The sequence below is a fragment of the Dendrobates tinctorius genome, unplaced genomic scaffold, assembly GCF_039654945.1.
Source record: "Dendrobates tinctorius isolate UK_male_01 unplaced genomic scaffold, ASM3965494v1 ptg000011l, whole genome shotgun sequence".
NCBI lineage: Eukaryota > Metazoa > Chordata > Amphibia > Anura > Dendrobatidae > Dendrobates > Dendrobates tinctorius.
This window is the reverse complement of record NW_027361679.1, coordinates 35,715,386-35,736,591: the sequence shown is the minus strand read 5'-3', so window position 1 is coordinate 35,736,591 and position 21,206 is coordinate 35,715,386. Positions and strand designations below refer to the sequence as shown.

The window sequence follows — 21,206 nt, the reverse complement described above, 5'->3', positions numbered from 1 at the left end:
GAGTGAGTTCAGTATATATAAAGGTCTATCTCTGAGCGCAAATATTAAAAAAATGTTTAATTATTTATATATTTGGAGTAATTTTGTGGTATTATCCTAATATTTTGCAGCTGAGTAGACTATAGCGCTAGCGCTGTGGCTGAGACATTTATTGTTTAAAAACAATATTTGACAAAAATGAATTTGTTTTTGAATCATCATATGAATGGGCCATATTAGGGCTTGTTTTTCTGCGGGATGATTGTGCATTTTCATTTATATAATTTTTTTTACATACAAATTATTATTCACTTTTTTGTGAGTCACTATGATGAAAAAGCGTCGTTTTGGCATGTTTTTTTTAATGGCTTCCACCATACTGAATAGATAACATGCCAGTTTTATAGAGCGGGTTGCTCCAGGCGAGGCGATACCAATTACGTGGAGAACACAAGGAAAAATAAAATTTTCCAAAATTTCAAAAAAGAGACAACATTTGTTAGGTAACTCACCAAACCCTGACTAATGCACTGGCAGGATACAGCAAGGCCCCAGTGATAAAGGCTGGGGCAGCACAGGTGCATTCCACTCATGAAGACAGCCAGTAACCCATCAAGGTCTGGCTGCCTAGTGGAAAATGCACACTAATAAGGCTTGCATAAGACACACTCATCAGTGTGACTTATGTCTTATGCAAGCCTTATTAGTGTGCATTTTCCACTAGGCAGCCAGACCTTGATGGGTTACTGGCTGTCTTCATCAGTGGAATGCACCTGTGCTGCCCCAGCCTTTATCACTGGGGCCTTGCTGTATCCTGCCAGTGCATTAGTCAGGGTTTGGTGAGTTACCTAACAAATGTTGTCTCTTTTTTGATACCAATTACATGTACTTTTTTTTGCTTATTTTTGTTTATCACAAATGCTGCGTTTTGAGTGGGGAAATGACTTTTCATAATTTATGTGCACTTTTTTTTTTTCACTTAGTCCCACTGTTGGACATGTAAAATTTTCAGTTTAATCACTGGTCTCATACATTACTTGTGTACTGCAGTGCATGAGACGGTCAGTGTCTCACTGACTGTGCCTGTGAGACCCAGCTTATAGCTGGATCTCACAGGCCACCGAACCTTGGGGTCATCACATGACCTCAGGTTACCATGGTACCATCGGGATCCATGATTCTCATCTTGCCTTGTGACCCCGCCTTGTAACCACTTAAATATCGCTGTCGCGATTGACATCGGTATGTAAGTCCCTGATAGGTCGCAAAACTGTCCGGGTCGGATACTGCAGGGTGTCCACTGTCATGTACAGCTGACACCAGCAGGAATCGCTACCACTGGGCGGCGCTATATACTGTTATTCCTCAGCGCGGTTAATATGCGGCGTTGAGGAATAAGGTCCCTTAACTACAGCTGTTAAAAAGTGTATTGGCAGTTGTTAAGGGTTTAAATGCATAAAATATATATACAGTGCTGTGCAAATTAATTGGGACAAAGCATTTTTTAAGTAAAATCATAAGTTGGTTACCAGCCAGTGATTCAAACCAGTTTTAACTGCTTTGAACAGGCACTCACACCTGTTCAAAGCAGGTACAGTTGTGGCCAAAAGTATTGACACCCCTGCAATTCTGTCAGCTAATACTAAGTTTCTTCCTGAAAATGATTGCAAACACATTCTTTGGTATTATTATCTTCATTTAATTTGTCTTAAATGAAAAAACACAAAAGAGAATGAAGCAAAAAGCAAAACATTGATCATTTCACACAAAACTCCAAAAATGGGCCAGACAAAAGTATTGGCACCCTCAGCCTAATACTTGGTTGCACAACCTTTTAGCCAAAATAACTGCGACCAACCGCTTCCGGTAACCATCAATGAGTTTCTTACAATGCTCTGCTGGAATTTTAGACCATTCTTCTTTGGCAAACTGCTCCAGGTCCCTGATATTTGAAGGGTGCCTTCTCCAAACTGCCATTTTTAGATCTCTCCACAGGTGTTCTATGGGATTCAGGTCTGGACTCATTGCTGGCCACCTTAGAAGTCTCCAGTGCTTTCTCTCAAACCATTTTCTAGTGCTTTTTGAAGTGTGTTTTGGGTCATTGTCCTGCTCGAAGACCCATGACCTCTGGGGGAGACCCAGCTTTCTCACACTGGGCCCTACATTATGCTGCAAAATTTGTTGGTAGTTTTCAGACTTCATAATGCCATGCACACGGTCAAGCAGTCCAGTGCCAGAGGCAGTAAAGCAAAGCCAAAACATCAGTGAACCTCCACCATGTTTGACTGTAGGGACCATGTTCTTTACTTTGAATGCCTCTTTTTTTCTCCTGTAAACTCTATGTTGATGCCTTTGCCCAAAAAGCTCTACTTTTGTCTCATCTGACCAGAGAACATTCTTCCAAAACGTTTTAGGCTTTTTCAGGTAAGTTTTGGCAAACTCCAGCCTGGCTTTTTTTATGTCTCGGGGTAAGGAGTGGGGTCTTCCTGGGTCTCCTACCATGCAGTCCCTTTTCATTCAGATGCCGACGGATAGTATGGGTTGACACTGTTGTACCCTTGGACTGCAGGGCAGCTTGAACTTGTTTGGATGTTAGTCGAGGTTCTTTATCCAACATCCGCACAATCTTGCGTTGAAATCTCATGTCAATTTTTCTTTTCCGTCCACATCTAGGGAGGTTAGCCACAGTGCCATGGGCTTTAAACTTTTTGATGACACTGCGCACGGTAGACACAGGAACATTCAGGTCTTTGGCGATGGACTTGTAGCCTTGAGATTGCTCATGCTTCCTCACAATTTCGTTTCTCAAGTCCTCAGACAGTACTTTGGTCTTCTTTCTTTTCTCCATGCTCAATGTGGTACACGCAAGGACACAGGACAGAGGTTGAGTCAACTTTAATCCATGTCAACTGGCTGCAAGTGTGATTTAGTTATTGCCAACACCTGTTAGGTGCCACAGATAAGTTACAGGTGCTGTTAATTACACAAATTAGAGAAGCATCACATGATTTTTCGAACAGTGCCAATACTTTTGTCCACCCTCTTTTTTATGTTTGGTGTGGAATTATATCCAATTTGGCTTTAGGACAATTCTTTTTGTGTTTTTTTCATTTACGACAAATTAAATGAAGATAATAATAACAAAGAATTTGTTTGCAATCATTTTCAGGAAGAAACTGAGAATTATCTGACAGAATTGCAGGGGTGTCAATACTTTTGGCCACAATTGTGTGTGTGTGTATATATATGTCAATTTTTTAGATTATATATATATATATTTAAAAAAATTATAAAATATGACATAGAAAATAAATATATAACACATTCACCCATGATGTATGTGTATATATTAAGTGCATTAAAAATAAAATTATATATATAATCTTATTTTTAATATAAACACGTGATTTATATTTCATACATATATTTATACTGTACATATATAAATTCAAACACAATGCAAACATTTAGTCAACTTTTTCCCCTTGGTAGTTACTTTCCACAAGTGACTTTGAACAAGCGTTACATGCTTGAAACAAAGTTGTTTACCCACAATTTTGGAAAGGTGCCGACAATTGTGTCCAGCCCATTTTGGGGGTTTTATGTGAAATTATGTCCAATTTACCCTTTTTTTAGTTTTTTGTGCAGTTCCAATACACACAAAGAAAATAAACACGTGTATAACAAAACGTGTAATTGCAATAATTTTCTGGGAGAAATACTTAATTTTTTGGAACTATTTAAAGGGTACTAACACTATTGGCCCTACATTGATTAAAAAAATAAAGGGAACGCTTAAACAACAGAATCTAACTCCAAGTAAATCAAACTTCGGTGAAATCAAACTGTCCATTTAGGAAGCAACACTGATTGACAATCAATTTCACATGCTGTTGTGCAAATGGAATAGTCAAAAGAAGGAAATTATTGGCAATTATCAAGACACCCTCAATAAAGGAGTGGTTCTTCAGGTGGGGACCACAGACCACATCTCAGTACCAATGCTTTCTGCCTGATGTTTTGGTCACGTTTGAATGTTGGTTGTGCTTTCACACTCGTGGTAGCATGAGACGGACTCTACAACCCACACAAGTGGCTCAGGTAGTGCAGCTCATCCAGGATGGCACATTAATGCAAGCTGTGGCAAGAAGGTTTGCTGTGTCTGTCAGCGTAGTGTCCAGGGGCTGGAGGCACTACCAGGAGACAGGCCAGGACACCAGGAGATGTGGAGGGGGCCGTAAGAGGGCAACAACCCAGCAGCAGGACCGCTACCTTCGCCTTTGTGCAAGGAGGAACAGGAAGAGCACTGCCAGAGCCCTGCAAAATGACCTCCAGCAGGCCACAAATGTGCATGTGTCTGCACAAATGGTTAGAAACCGATTTCTTAAGGATGGTCTGAGTGACCAACGTCCACAGATGGGGGTTGTGCTCACAGCCCAACACCGTGCAGGATGCTTGGCATTTGCCACAGAACACCAGGATTGGCAAATTCGCCACTGGCGCCCTGTGCTCTTCACAGATGAAAGCAGGTTCACACTGAGCACATGTGACAGACGTGACAGAGTCTGGAAATGCTGTGGAGAGTGATCTGCTGCCTGCAACATCCTTTAGCATGACCTGTCTGGCAGTGGGTCAGTAATGGTGTGAGGTGACATTTCTTTGGAGGGCTGCACAGCCCTCCATGTGCTCGCCAGAGGTAGCCTGACTGCCATTAGGTACCGAGATGAGATCCTCAGACCCCTTGTGAGACCATATGCTGGTGCGGTTGGCCCCTCCTAAAGCAGGACAATGCCAGACCTCATGTGGCTGGAGGGTGTCAGCAGTTCCTGCAAGATGAAGGCATTGAAGCTATGGACTGTCCCACCCGTTCCCCAGACCTGAATCCGACTGAGCACATCTGGGACATCATGTCTCGCTCCATCCACTAACGTCACGTTGCACCACAGACTGTCCACGAGGTGGCGGATGCTTTAATCCAGGTCTGGAAGGAGATCCCTCAGGAGACCATTCGCTGCCTCATCAGGAGCATGCCCAGACATTGTACAGTAGGGAGGTCATACAGGCACATGGAGGCCACACACAATACTGAGCATCATTTCCTTGTCATGAGGCATTTCCACTGAAGTTGAAACAGCCTGTAATTTGATTTTCCAGTTTGATTTTGAGTATCATTCCAAATCCGGACCTCCATGGGATATTCATTTTGATTTACACTGATAATTGTTATGTTTTATTGTTCTGAACACATTCCACTATGCAATGAATAATAATTTGCAACTGGAATATTTCATTCAGAGATATCTAGGATGTGGTATTTTAGTGTTCCCTTTATTTTGTTGAGCAGTGTATATAGAATAGGGAAAAAAATAAAAAAAAGGGGAGAAGCCAGCACTGCTTGTGGTCAAAACGCAATACATAAAGTGCATATGCACATATTGATTTCTAACTATTTGAAAAAGAGACATTTAGCAAAAAATTGATCAATTATTTGAGCCACCCCGCTACGCCAAGGCATTCTCATATGGGGCAGTCCTACTCTACTTTTTTATATTCGCTGTGCCATTACGGCCTCTTAAATGTATTAAAAGCAACACCACATTACATGCAAACTGTATCTGAAAAGCATTTCTGAATCACTCCCATGGAGCCAGATATGGGGTATCAGCTTACTCAGAACAAATTGCACAACAACTTTTGGGGTCCAGTTTCTACTGTTACCCTTGGGAAAATAAAAAATTGGGTGCAAAAATATCATTTTTGTGGAAAAAAAAGATGATTTTTTTTATTTTTATGGCTCTACGTTATAAACGTCTGTGAAGCACTTGGGGGTTCAAAGTGCTCACCACACATCTAGATAAGTTCATTGGGGGGTCTAGGTTCCAAAATGGGGTAACTTGTGGGGGGTTACAACAGTTTAGGCACATCAGGGGCTCTCCAAAGGCGACATGACACCCGCTGACCATTCCATCAAAGTCTGCATTCCAAAACGTTTTGACCATAAGCAGCGCTGGTTTCTCCCCTTTTTTATTTGATATTGGTTTGTGGCTGACCACCACTGTTGCCGTGCGTGCTGGGTCATGTTCGCCGTTCTTTCTGTGTTCATTGTGATTGATCTAGGCTGCTGTGCACACACACAGCAGCCCTGCCCTGCTTTGTTTAATTGTGCACCTGTGTCTGGGCCTGTATCACCCTTCATCTGTGGTGGCTGGTCAGGCAGTGTGGAGGTTGGACCTGAAATGTCTATGTCTGGACCTGGTCAACCTTTATCTGCTCTCGCCTTTTCTGGCTCCATGGGAGTGATTCAGAAACGCTTCAGGTACAGTTTGCATTTAATGTGGTCTTGCTTTTAATACATTTAGGAGGCCGTAATGCCACAGCGAATATAAAAAACATAGAGTGGGACTGCCCCATATGAGAATGCCTTGGCGTAGCGGGGTGGCTCAAATAATTGATCATTTTTTTGCTAAATGTCTCATTTTGAAATACAGTTAGAAATCAATATGAGCATATTGCACTTTATGTATTGCATTCTGACCATAAGCGGCGCTGGCTTCTCCCCTTTTTTTATTTGAGAATGGGGAAAAAAATTATTTGATACACTGCTGATTTTGCAAGTTTTCCTACCTACAAAGAATGGATAGGCAGGTAATTTTTATTGCAGGTACACTTAAACTGTGAGAGACTGAACCTTAAAAAAAAAATAATCCAGAAAATCACATTGTATGATTTTACATAATTAAATTGCATTTTCATTGCATGATACATGCAACATAAAAACTAAATTTAATATTTAGTACAGAAACCTTTGTTAGTTTGCAATTACAGAGGTCAGACATTTTAGGTAGTTCTTGACCAAGTTTGAATGCACCGCAGCACGCATTTTGGCCCACTCCTCCATACAGATCTTCTGTAGATCTTTCGGGGCTGTGTCTGGACAACATTAAGTTTCAGCTCCCTCCAAAGATTTTCTATTGAGCTCAGGTCTGCAGATTGGCTAGGCCAGGGGTGGACACTGACAGCTTGGGGCTCCTGTGCAAGAAATGTGTCTGGGCCCCCCTCCTTTTATGGCGACAAAGCTACATATATATAATATACATATATATAGCCACACACACATACATGTATATATATGTTACTTAGTCTCCTTTATATGTATATTGCCATCCCTTATACAGTGCCCTCTCTTGCTATGTACAGCAGTGTCCCTTACATATTGGATTATATAGAGCCCTGTTTTTTATTACATACTGTCCTCTCTTGTTAGCTGTATAATGCAATGATGGCTGATGGAGCATGGGAAAGCTTCTTTTCTAATGGAGGAGCTGATGGACTGATAGTCTGGTCATCGGCTCCTCCATCAGCAGTTATTTTATATCTAACAAGAGTAACATAGTAACATAGTTATTAAAGTTGAAGGAAGACTTTAAGTCCATCTAGTTCAACCCATATCCTATCCTAACTTGCCCTAAATGTTGATCCAGAGGAAGGCAAAAAAAACCCATGTGGCAAACAGTAAGCTTCACATTGGGGAAAAAAATTCCTTCCCGACTCCACATACGGCAATCAGACTAGCTCCCTGGATCAACACAATATTAAGGAAACTAGTGTATATACCCTGTAATATTATACTTTTCAAGAAAGGCATCCAGTCCCTTCTTAAATTTTAAAGAGAGCGGACTATGTAATAAAAGAGGGTGCTGTGACTAACAAAAATAACAAGAATACACTATGTAAGAGAAGCACTGTATATAGCAGCAGAGGAAGCTTTATAATAAGGGACAGCACCACATATAACTAGAGAGGATGGTATATAATTAGGGATGGTGTTATACATAACAAAAGAGGAAACTATGTAAATAAGGATGGTATTATACATAATAAGTGAGTACACTATGTACTAAGGGATTGTGTTATACATATTAAGTACGCAATATACTAAGGGACTGTGTTTGACATAAGTGAGTACACTAAATACTAAGGGACTGTGCTATACATAAAAAGTGACTACACTATATACTGAGGGATGGAGCTATACATAATAAGCGAGTACACTACAGTATATACTAAGGGCTGTGCTATACAAAAGTGAGTACACTATATACTAAGGTGCTGTGCTATGTATAAGTGACTACACTATATACTAAGGGACTGTGTTAAACATACCATGGAATCAATGGTGCTATATAAATAATAAAAATAAGCAATAATAACGTCTTCCTCCACCTCCCACTGTTCCTAAATCCATTATAAATCCCCTTTCCTCCCTTTGCAATCCCCCACACCCCTCATTGTTCTCCTCCCCCCCACATCCCATTATTGTCCTCTCCCCTATCCCCATCATTGCCTTCTCCCCCCGCACCCTCATCATTGCACTTTCCACCACCTCTATCATTGCTTTATCCCCCACCACCCCATCATTGCCCATTACACCATCATTGCCTTCTACCCCACCACCACCATCTGCTGGTTATGAAAATTACGTGGGAGCCCACACAATTTTTTTAAAATTTTTTTTTGTAAAATAAACATATTGCATTTGATGCAGATTCTGTGTATGTGTGTGTCTTTTATTTAACTCTTTATGTACCATTCTATTAGTGAGGGTATCTGGCTGACACATACATATGTGTACACACACACACATTACACACAGCAAAAATTAAGAGACCACCACATCAAAATCCTGTCATGGGCAGCCCATTCTCCAGACCTGAACCCCATTGAAAACATCTGGAATGTAATCAAGAGGAAGATGTATAGTCACAAGCCATCAAAGAACTGCTTTAACCCCTTTACCCCCAAGGGTGGTTTGCACATTAATAACCGGGCCAATTTTTACAATTCTGACCACTGTCCCTTTATGAGGTAATAACTCTGGAATGCTTCCTTGGATCCTGGTGATTCTGACATTGTTTTCTCGTGACATATTGTACTTCATGTTAGTGGTAAAATTTCATTCAAATAACTTGCGTTTATTTGTGAAAAAAACGGAAATTTGGCGAAATTGTTGAAAATTTCGCAATTTTCCAAATTTGAATTTGTATGCCTTTAAATCAGAGATATGGCACACAAAAAACTTAATAAGTAACATTTCCCACTTGTTTACTTTACATTAGCACAATTTTGGAACCAAAATATTTTTTTGTTAGGAAGTTATAATGGTTAAAATTTGACCAGCGATTTCTCATTTTTGCAACACCATTTTAATTTTACGGACCACATCACATTTGAAGTCACTTTGAGGGGTCTATATGATAGAAAATACCCAAAAGTGAAAACATTCTAAAAACTGCACCCCTCAAGGTGCTCAAAACCACATTCAAGAAGTTTATTAACCCTTCAGGTGCATCACAGGAATTTTTTGAATATTTAAAAAAAAAAAAATGAACATTTCACTTTTTTTCACAAAAAAAATACTTCAGGTTCAATTTTTTTTATTTTACCAAGGGTAACAGGAGAAATTGGACTGCAAAAGTTATTGTGCAATTTGTCCTGAGTACGCCGATACCTGATATGTGGGGGGAACCACTGTTTCGGCGCATGGCAGAGCTCAGAAGGGAAGGAGCGCCGTTTGACTTTATCAATGCAAAATTGGCTGGAATTGAGATCGGTTGCCATGTTGCATTTGGAGAGCCCCCGATATGTGCCTAAACTGTGGAAACCCCCGACAAGTGACCCCATTTTGGAAACTAGACCCCTCAAGGAACTTATCTAGATATGTGGTGAGAACCTTGAACCCCCAAGGGCTTCACAGAAGTTTATAACATACAGCCGTACAATTAAAAAATCATATTTTTTCCACAAAAATGATCTTTTCACCCCCAATTTTTATTTTTCCAAGGGTAACAGGACCCCTAATGTTATTGTGCAATTTGTCCTGAGTACGTTGATACCCAGGGCCGTATTTACCAGTAGGCACTGGAGTGCCCGTGCCTGGGGCGGGACTTTGCGGGAGGGCGGCACCTAAGCAGTGTTTTGTTTTTGTTTTTTTTGTCTGTGGGTCGGCCCTCCCCCTCTTTAACCCCCCCCCCGGCCCCCCCCAATCATACTCACCTCTTCCTGCAGGCTCCAGCGACGCCTGCTGCAGCAACGGTCCTGCGCCGATATCTGTTCTTCCTGTGTGTGCGGTCATGTGGTACCGCTCGTTAGGTTCATGAATATGGATGCCACTCCTCTCTCATAGGCGTGGCACCCATATTCATGAACTTTAATGAGCGGTACCACATGACCGCACACTGACTCACAAGCAGGAAGAAGTTTACTGGCGCTGGGGTGCCTGGCTAGACGACAAGAGAAGAATCACATGATGATGAAGCTGCAGCAGCCAGAGCAGGGACCAGACTGCGCCACCACTCAGGTGAGCTACATGGAGAATGAGCCAGCTCAGCCAGGGGGAGAATTGGGCCCAGGGGAGACTGAGCAGCAGGGAGAGGAATGAGTGCCAGGAGGGGGGGCAATGAGCCTGGGGGAGAATAGGGGCCGGGGAGAGGAAAGAGCTGAAGGGGGGGCAATGAGCCAGAGGGAGAATGGGGGTCGGGGGGAGACTGAGCAGAGGGGAGAGGAATGTGCTGGGGGGGCAATGAGCCAGGGGGAGAATGAGGGCCGTGGGGAGACTGAGCAGCAGGGAGAGGAATGAGGGGGGGGAAATGAGTGCCAGGGTGAGAATGGGGGCCGGGGGGAAGACTGAGTAGCAGGGATAGGAATGGGGGTCGGGGGGAGACTGAGCAGCGGGGAGAGGAATGAGGGGGGGAAATGAGTGCCAGGGGGAGAATGGGGGCCGGGGGAAGACTGAGCGCCGGGGGGCAATGAGCAGGGGGGATGAGCACGGGGGGAATGAGCGCCGGGGAGGGGGAATGAGCCAGGGGGAGAATGGGGGATGGGGGGGAGACTGAGCAGCGGGGAGAGGAATGAGCGGGGTGGGGGGGAATGAGTGCCAGGAGGGGGGGCAATGAGACTGGGGGAGAATAGGAGCCGGGGAGAGGAATGAGCTGAAGGGGTGGCAATGAGCCAGGGGGAGAATGGGGGTCGGGGGGAGACTGAGCAGCGGGAAGAGGAATGAGCTGGGGGGGTGAGTGCTGGGGGGCAATGAGCCAGGGGGAGAATGGGGGCCGGGGGGAGACTGAGCAGCGGGGAAAGGAATGAGGGGGGAAATGAGTGCCAGGGGGAGAATGGGGGCCAGGAGGAAGACTGAGCACCAGGGGGCAATGAGCAGGGGGGGAGATGAGCAGGGGGGGAGATGAGCACGGGGGGAATGAGCACCGGGGTGGGGCAATGAGTCAGGGGGAGAATGGGGGCCGGGGGGGAGACTGAGCAGCGGGAAGAGGAATGAAGGGGGAAATGAGTGCCTGGGAGAATGGGGGCCAGGGGGAGACTGAGCAGCGGGGAGAGGAATGAGGAGGGGGAAATGAGTGTCAGGGGAAGAATGGGGGCCGGGGGAGACTGAGCAGCGGGGAGAGGAATGAGCGGGGTGTTTTAATGAGTGCCAGGGGGAGAATGGGGGCTGGGGGGAGACTGAACAGTTTCTTTTTAATACCTGCAGTAGCGGCAGCAGCAATATCTATGGGGCATCTTATGTGGGCAGCATATGGGGGCATAATCGATGGAGCATCTGATGGGGGCAGCATATGGGGGCATATTCAATCGAGCATCATATGGGGCAGTATATGGGGGCATATTCAATGGAGCATCTTATGGGGGCATATTCAGTGGAGCATCTTATGGAGGCAGCATATGGGGGCATATTCAGTGAAGCATCTTATGGGGGCAGCATATGGGGGCATATTCAGTGGAGCATCTTATGGAGGCAGCATATGGGAGCATATTCAGTGGAACATCATATGGGGGCATATTCAGTGGAGCATCTTATGGGGGCAGCATATGGGGCATATTCAGTGGAGAATCTTATGGGGGCATATTCAGTGGAGCATCTTATGGGGGCAGCATATGGGGGTATATCTGTGACCTAGTCTCCCGGTACCTACCTGCACGAAACCTCCGATCCTCACAAGATCTCCTTCTGTACTCCCCTCTTATCTCCTCTTCCCACAATCGCGTACAAGATTTCTCCCGCGCATCCCCTCTACCACAACATATCAGACTCCCGCCTACCATGGAAACCTTCTAAAAGAACTTGAAGACCTACCTCTTCCGACAAGTCTACAACTTGCAGTAACCACCGATCCTCCAATCCGCTGCACGACCAGCTCTACCCTCGCCTACTGTATCCTCACCCATCCCGTTGTAGATTGTGAGCCCTCGCGGGCAGGGTCCTCTCTCATCCTGTACCAGTCGTGACTTGTATTGTTTAAGATTACTGTACTTGTATGTATTATGTATACCCCTCCTCACATGTAAAGTGCCATGGAATAAATGGAGCTATAATAATAAATAATATCCAGTGGAGCATCTTATGGGGGCAGCATATGAGGGCATATTCAGTGGAGCATCTTATGGAGGCAGCATATGGGGGCATATTCAGTGGAGCATCAAATAGGGGCATATTCAGTGGAGAATCTTATTGGGGCAGCATATGGGGGCATATTCAGTGGAGCATCTTATGGGGGCAGCATATGGGGGTATATTCAATGGAGCATCTTATGGGGCAGCATATGGGGCATAATCTATGGGGCATCTTATGGGGCCTATTCTATGGAGCATTTTATGAGGCAGCATATGGGGTATAATCTATGGAACGTCTTATGGGGCCATAACCTTTATGGAGAAGCATATGGGGCATATTATTCTATGGAGCATCTCATGGGGCCATTATTAACCTTTGTGCAGCATTATATGGGGCGTATTTTGTATGAAGCATCTTATGTGGCCCATCATGAACTGTATGGAGCATTATATGGGGCTCCTGATTCAATATGGATATTCAAAAAAATTTAACCTACTGATGTCTCAATTAATTTTACTTTTATTGGTATCTATTTTTATTTTTAAAATTTACTGGTAGCTGCTGCATTTTCCACCCTAGGCTTATACGTGAGTCAGTAAGTTTTCCCAGTTTTTTGTGGCAAAATTAAGTGGGTCGGCTTATACACGAGTAATCCTCCAATGTCTGCTGGACATGGTATGGGGATAGTTTATAGTTCAGTTAGTACAGACACCATACTTCTTGCTGTTAACCAGTTAATGTTTTCTTGTCCACCACACTTCAGTGTCAAAAGAGGAAGACAGCGAGACAGGCAGCAACATCGCATCAGAGAGCACGTGACCTCGAAACAGAAGATTCTCAGATCCTGGTATTGTGACATAATATTAAAAATAATATTTATTCATTGATATTGTGCTATTAAATCCACAGCGCTTTACATACATCATCAACACTGTCTCCATTGGGGCTCACAATCTAAACATCCTATTTGTAGGTCTTGTGAGTGTGGTAGGAAACACACACAAACACGGGTAGAACATATAAACTCTTTGCAGATGTCATCCTTGTTGGGATTCGAACCCTAGACCCCAGTGCTACAAAGCTGTTGCGCTGACTACTGAGCCACTATATACAGTGCTAAGCACTAAGCCACCATATACAGTGCTACCCACAGAGCCACCGCGTACAGTGCTAACCACTGAGCCACCGTGCTGCCATAAAAGCTATGCAAGAATATTTTTGCTGGCAGCATTGTGTATTAGCTCTTTCTATGCTCATCATATGCACTACACATCTGTTTTTATTGATTTATTTGAGGATGTAATATTGATATCCTTTCCTTATAATAGGCCATCAATATTGACACCAGCACTGATCAGTTGCCTGAAGGCGTTGTAGCGCTTCATGAAATAATGACTGCTATTTTACCATACTTATACACTAGGTTCCAATGGTCATTTGTTGATTTTGCAGCATTAAGGCTGGAAACACGGACCGAGAGGCATACAAGATACTCGCATGAGTGTCACATGACTCACCCGGGACAGCGGCAGGCTCTCTGGACGTGAGTGCGTCAGCTGCATAGAAACTCATGCAGCTGACATCATGCTCCCTCCTGCAACTGTCCCAGCTGAGTCATGTAAGACTCGTACAAGTATCTCGCATGCATCTCACGCCTTGTGTCTCCAGTCTGAGACCATATTTACTGAATTCAAATGCTTTTTCAATCAAAAACATCTTAGCAGCTTTCACACTGCTAAATTTCTGATCCGTGTCTATTCTTTGTTATTCGTTTTATTCTATTCGTTTTCTCCATTTGTGTCAGTTTTGTTCATGTACCCAGAATCGGAGACTGCTCTGGTTTTGGGCTGCCTTGAAAAACGCCGACACAAACGGACAGACGTGGATCCATAGCTTTCTGAGTCAAATAACATGGATGTCTATGGAGACAGATCTGTACAGATCCGTGAAAAAAACAGATCTGTGAACCAGATCCGTTCTGCTGTACTGAGAAATCAGCATTTCAATTGATATATAAATAATGCCTAACGACTATGGTGGATCTTACCCCTCTATCACTCCAGCTCTATTTCCCACAGAGTGCCACCTTCTTCACTGACAGCCTCTATGATGTGCTTACTTTTGGAAAAAAGAGCTGGAAGAGGTGGCAGCGAGCGGTATAGAGCTGGAGTAACAGATCTACTCCCTCATTTGCATATGTATGCAAACCGATTTCAGATGAATAGACTGGACATGTAAAAAATATTACTGGAATTGTCTTTGAATGAGCTACATGGGCATACACATAGATTCGGACCCTTTACTCATTCCCTATGGGACTTGCGAACATGTTCGGCGCTTGCGGTTTTGCAATTGCGGTGAGACAAAAAAAACACAGCTAACAGCTTTTTTTCCATTGCTGCAAGTACCGCGTTCGCGGGATCGCGGCAAAACTGCAAGTGCCGCACACATCCACAAGTCCCATAGGGAATGAATGAGGCCGAATGCAGTGTTGCCATAAGTGATCCGTTACATGACAGATGCGGAAAAAACTGCCGGATCTGCCGTGAATGGCTAAAATCGCTGATGTGAAAGTAGCCTAAGTCACTGCCGACAGTGTCTGCATTAGTCATACTCGCCAATGGGGGGGGGCACGAAAAGTGCCTAGGGCAGCACAAACTCTAAATACGGCCCTGTTGATACCCCAAATGTGGGGGTAAACCACTATTTGGGCACATGGCAGAACTCGGAAGGGAAGCAGCACCATTTGACTTTTTTGGCTGGAATTGAGATCGGACGCCATGCCACGTTTGGAAAGCCCTTGATGTGCCTAAACAGTGGAAACCCCCCACAAATGACACCATTTTGGAAACTAGACCCCCCAAGGAACTTATCTAGATGTGTGGTGAGCACTTTGAACCCCCAAGGGCTTCACAGAAGTTTATAATGCCCAGGCGTGAAAATAAAAAAAAATCATATTTTTTCCACAAACATGATCTTTTAGTCCCCAATTTTTTTTATTTTCCCAAGGGTAACAGGAGAAATTGGACCCCAAAAGTTGTTGTCCAATTTGTCCTGAGTACGCTGATACCCCATATGTGGGAGAAAACTACTGTATGGGCACACGTCGGGGCTCGGAAGGGAAGTAGTGATGCTTTGGAATGCAGACTTTGATGGAATGGTCTGCGGGTATCATGTTGCTTTTGGAGAGCCCGTGATGTGCCTAAACTATGGAACCCCCCCACAAGTGACCCCATTTTGGAAACTAGACCCCCCCAAGGAACTTAATTAATCCTCTAAATGTCCACAAAAACTGAAAAATGGCACTTCCATATAAATGCATAACAAACAATGGAGGCAGTTATTTAAACTGACATCGAAAAGGAAGAAGAGAACCATAAATGATGACAAACAATGTTATTTATTGAACAATAAAAATATTTAAAAATTGCTACTGTGATTTATTTACAAACAAACATGTACCCCTAGGGGGCAGCATCAATTAAAGCCTATATACATTTACAATATTGTATTTATATTATAGTAATATCGCTCAATGGCATCAGAAATATATATGAACACAATTTTGCAAGCACACCAAAAATAGCGCAAAAGTTATATAGCCAAATAAGTGCATTATAAGAGGATAATATCAAGGAATCAGACCAAGCTACAAGCTGTATGCTCACAATATGCCCCAATGTCATATACCACTGGTCATCCTAATCCATGACCAATCTAAAAAATGCTAGTCGCATAAATATCCCCTAATATAACGGTGTACTTACTTAAAATATAAGCAGAGATAAGTGCCGCTAGTGATGCTGTCCCCGCGCCCCGACGCGCGTTTCGCCCGCTTGCTTCTTCCGGGGGCTCCATTGTTAACTGCCTCCATTGTTTGTTGTTTTCCCCCAAGGAACTTATCTAGATGTGTGGTGAGCACTTTGAAACCCAAGTGCTTCACAGAAGTTTATAACGTAGAGCCATAAAAATAAAAAAAAATCATCTTTTTTTTCCACAAAAATGATATTTTTGCACCCAATTTTTTATTTTCGCAAAGGGTAACAGGAGAAGTTGGACCCCAAAAGTTGTTGTGCAAATTGTCCTGAGTAGGCTGATACCCCATATGTGGGGGTAAACCACCGTTTGGGCGCATGGTAGAGCTTGGAAGGGAAGGAGCACTGTTTGACTTTTTCAATGCAGAATTGGCTGTAATTGAGATCAGATGCCATGTTGCGTTTGGAGAGCACCTGATGTGCCCAAACAGTGGAAACCCCCCAATTCTAACTCCAACCCTAACCCCAACACACCCCTAACCCTAATCTCAGCCCTAACCCTAGCCCTAATCCTAATGGGAAAATGGAAATAAATAAATTTTTTTTAATTTTATTATTTTTACCTAACTAAGGGGGTGATAAAGGGGGGTTTTATTTACTATTTTTAGCGGGTTTTTATGTTTAGTAGCTGTCATGCGCTAAAAGATGCTTTTTATTGTAAAAATAGTTTTTGCATCACCACATTTTGAGAGCTATAATTTTTCCATATTTTGACCCACCGTGTCATGTGAGGTCTTATTTTTTGCGGGACGAGTTGACGTTTTTATTGGTACCATTTTTGGGCACGTGACATTTTTTGATCGATTTTTATTCCGATTTTTGGGACGCAGAATGAACAAAAACCAGCATTTCATGAATTTCTTTTGGGGGATGCGTTTACACCGTTCCGCGTGTGGTAAAATTGATAAAGCGGTTTTATTCTTCAGGTCAGTACGATTACAGCGATACCTCATTTGTGTCTTTTTTTATGTTTTGGTGCTTTTATGCAATGAAAACAATTTTCTATAAAATATAATTATTTTTGCATCGCTTTATTCTGCGAGCTATAACTTTTTTGCTGATGACGCTGTTTAGTGGCTCGTTTTTTGCGGGACAAGATGACGTTTTCAGTGGTACCATATTTATTTATATACGTCTTTTTGATCGCGTGTTATTGCACTTTTTGTTCTGCGATATGATGACAAAGCATTATTTTTTGCTTTGTTTTGTATTTTTTAAGGGGTTCACTAAGGGGGTTAACTAGTGGGGCAGTTTTATAGGGCGGGACATTAAGGACACGGCGATACTAAATATGTGTACTTTTAATGTTTTGGGGTTTTTTTATTTCCAAAAAAATGAATTAGGGAATTTTTTTTTTAATTATTTGGGGATTTTTCATAAATTATTTTTACAACTTTTTTTCTTTTTACTTTATTTTATTGTCGGGGGGGGGGGGGACACATCACTGTCTATTGTCAGATCGCTGATCTGACACTTTGCACAGCGCTGTGTCAGCGCACTGCTGCAGGCTTTCTCAGAGAAAGACGCCTCTCTGCAGGGAAGGAGAGCCTTCGAGCAGCGCAGCAAATCGCGCTTCTCAGGAGGGTCTCAGGGAAGCACGCAGGGAGCCCCCTCCCTGCCCGATGCTTCCCTAATTCCCCGGTACACTGCGATCATGTTTGATCGCAGTGTGCCAGGGGTTAATGTGCTGGGGGCGGTCCGTGACCGCCCCTGACACATAGTGTGGGTGTCAGCCGTGATAATCAGCTGACACCGGGCTGCGATCAGCGGCGCTCCCCCCTAGGGGCGCCGCTGATCGCTATGACGTTAGTCCATGGGAATTAAGTCCCAGGTCACATGGACGGGATAGTACATCAGATGGCAGAAAGGGGTTAATTTTTGCGTCAGAAGGTGTGTGAAAGACTCATGGCAAGCATGCCAAGACGCATGAAAGCTGTGATTAAGGCTATGTGCACACTCTGCAGATTCTGCTGCGGTTCCGCAGCGTTTTTGGCCCTGCGGATCCGCAGCAGTTCTGCAGACATGGTACAGTACCATGTTAGCCTATGGGTTTTCAAAACCACTGTACTCACGCTGCGTTTTTTTTACAAACCGCAGCATGTCAATTCTTTCTGCGGATTCCGCAGCGGTTTGGCATCTGTTCCATTGTACAGGTGTCAAACCGCATGGGAAAACCGCAGGCAAATTCACAGGAAAACCGCAGGTCACTTTACCTGTGGTTTTACCTGTGGATCCGCGCGGAATCCGCAGCGTGTGCACAAAGCCTAAAAATCATGGTTATTCCACAAAATATTGATTTCTGAACTCTTCCTGAGTTAAAACATTAGTATTGTTGTTTATAAATGATTATGAACTTGTTTTCTTTGCATTATTTGAGGTTTGAAAGCACTGGTTCTTTTATTTAATTTTGACCATTTCTCATTTTTAGAAAAAAAAATACAAAATGTATTGCTTGAAAATTCAGAGACATGTTGTCAGTTAGTTTATAGAATAAAAGAACAATTTACATTTTACTCAATAATATACCTATAAAGAGAAAAATCAGACAAACTGAACATTTTGCAGTGGTCTCTTAATTTTTGCCAGAGCTGTATATAGAAATGGCAAAAATTAACTTTTCCATTATGGGTTAATTAAATGGCACATTGGGAGCAAATAGAAAACTATGTATCAGATTTTCCACCCTCCACCCAGAGTGGAAATGTGTGTCATCTTTACTCTGGATAAAAGGAAAGTGAAACTTAGCAATCAGAAAAAGGAGAAACGAAACTTGATTTTTCCAGACTTTCTTAGGCCTCTTTCACACTTCCGTTTTTTACAATCAGTCACAATCCGCCAGGTTTTGAAAAAAAACGGATCCTCAAATTTTTTTTGAGGATCCGTTTTTTTCCCATTGACTTGCATTAATGGCGGATTGTGACGGATTGCTGTCCGTTGCATCCGTTTTTTGTGAGGATCCGCCAAAAGTTGCTGAAAAAAATTCTCTCTCTCTCTCTCTCTCTCTCTCTCTCTGCCAGCGATTCCTTTACATTTCTTCATTTTCAGGATCCGTCTGAAAACGGATCCTGTGCCATCCGTTCACATCAGTTGAGAACGGATCCGCTTGTCCGCCTTTTTGGCGGATTATAACTGATGCAAAAAACTGAAGTGTGAAAGAGGCCTTAGGTGGAATATGGAGCATCCTACACAATCCAGGCTCATGTTATTTGGCAGTGAATAGGATTTTTGTTATATCTAGATTATATTTCTGTATAGCATCACATGCAAAGCACAGAATAAAATGTTTTCTTTGCTTTTTAATTAAAGAAGCATTGTCATCACAAATGAACCCAGACTGTTAAGAAATGTGTCATTTTAGTATTATTATGACAAGTGTTGATTTACTTGTGTGACAGGTTTGTCAGGCATCATGCAGAAGCAAGAATGAGCATAGAGAAGGGAAACTACACATAGGAGCCCAGACTAGAAGAAGCCTGTGTGGTTACATAGGACTGCAGTCAACTTATTCCTGTGTTCTCATTTACACACAGTCACATAGAGTTGGATCTCAAATTCAGCTCTATCCCCTATCTATCTATCATCTATCTATATATCTATCTATATATCTATCCATCTATTCCATATCTATCTATCTATCTATCCCATATCTCCATCTATCCATCTATTCCATATCTATCTATCTATCTATTCCATATCTATCTATCTATCTATCCCATATCTCCATCTATCCATCTATTCCATATCTATCTATCTATCTATTCCATATCTATCTATCTATCTATCTATCCATCTATTCCATATCTATCTATCCCATATCTCTATCTATCTATCTATTCCATATCTATCTATCTATCTATCCCACATCTATATATAGTGCAAAAACAAAATGACAAATGTGTCTTACCTAAGGAGCTGGTATTTGTCTTCCTGCCCAACTGTCCATAGGGATTTTCACCACATGACAGTACAATGCCATCTTCTTGGAGATAAAGTGTATGCCTTCCTCCACATGCCACCTTCCGGACACCCATCTCCATCTGACATGAAAAGTAGTCATTTTGGGTGAAGGTGACATCTTCCTCGCCTTTGTCTATCAGCCCCAGCTGTCTGTACCTGTTGTCGCCCCAGCAGTACATGTTTGCTAGCTAGAATTCCAGATGAGATGTGCCAGGACTGGGATGAGGAGTCCTGAAGGTCTCAGCACACACTGATACAATGCAGCCCTCACCCACTAGTCAGATCAGCTGCTCAGTCTCCACCTTACTGAGCCACACCAGAATTTGTGTAGAGTCAAGAATGTTTCTCCAGGTGTTAATATTTACAGTTTTATAATACATGAAAGTGAAACTTATTTGCCTTTGACATCCAGAAACAGCTGAGCAAAATATAAATTGTCATTGTTGTATATTTGGGTGTGTACCGTGTAATGATATTTAGGATGACTCAGGCTGAACATGGGGCTCTTGGCAGTAATAAAATAGTTTTCTTAGATTTGTTAGCCTTAGGGTATGTGTCCACACTGCGTACTGGCAGCGCTTTGGACGGAGCGCCGCCTCCTGTTATACACGCGGTGATTTTGGATGTGTTCATTGAGCACATGCGGAATCACCGCATCGTATTCATAGACTGGGTTATTTATCTTGCGGAGACGGAGCGTCTCCGCAAGATAGACATGCTGCGGTCTGGAAAGACGCACCGCATGTCCGGTTACGCAGAACCCCTCCACTATGCTGTAACATCTGGACGCTGCGGCTGTACGCAGTGTTCAATCCGCAGCTAATCCTAATGTAATCCGGACAGTGGAAACATACCCTAAGGGCTCATACTCACTGGCGAGAAATACAGACGAGTGCAATCCGATAAAAAATCGGACTGCACTCGGACCAATGTTATTCAATAGGTGACATCTCATTTGTGAGTTTTTTCTCAGCCGAAATCGGACTGAGAAAAAACTCACAGCATGCTGCATTTTGCTGCGATTCTCGGACGAGACTCACCAATGCAAGTCAATG

The 21,206-nt window shown here is 43.0% G+C and overlaps 1 protein-coding gene across 1 annotated transcript in view; it reads right to left on the bottom strand.

The window, feature by feature from the left end:
* Positions 1 to 20,455, bottom strand: part of LOC141101673 (probable E3 ubiquitin-protein ligase HERC6) — a 172,558-nt gene extending 152,103 nt beyond the window's left edge. The window contains exon 1 of the mRNA XM_073590923.1: positions 20,099 to 20,455. Within this exon, the coding sequence (XP_073447024.1) occupies positions 20,099 to 20,330 (232 nt within the window). The 5' untranslated portion in view covers positions 20,331 to 20,455. The remainder of the gene's footprint in view (positions 1 to 20,098) is intronic.
* Between the last annotated feature and the right edge of the window lie 751 nt (positions 20,456 to 21,206).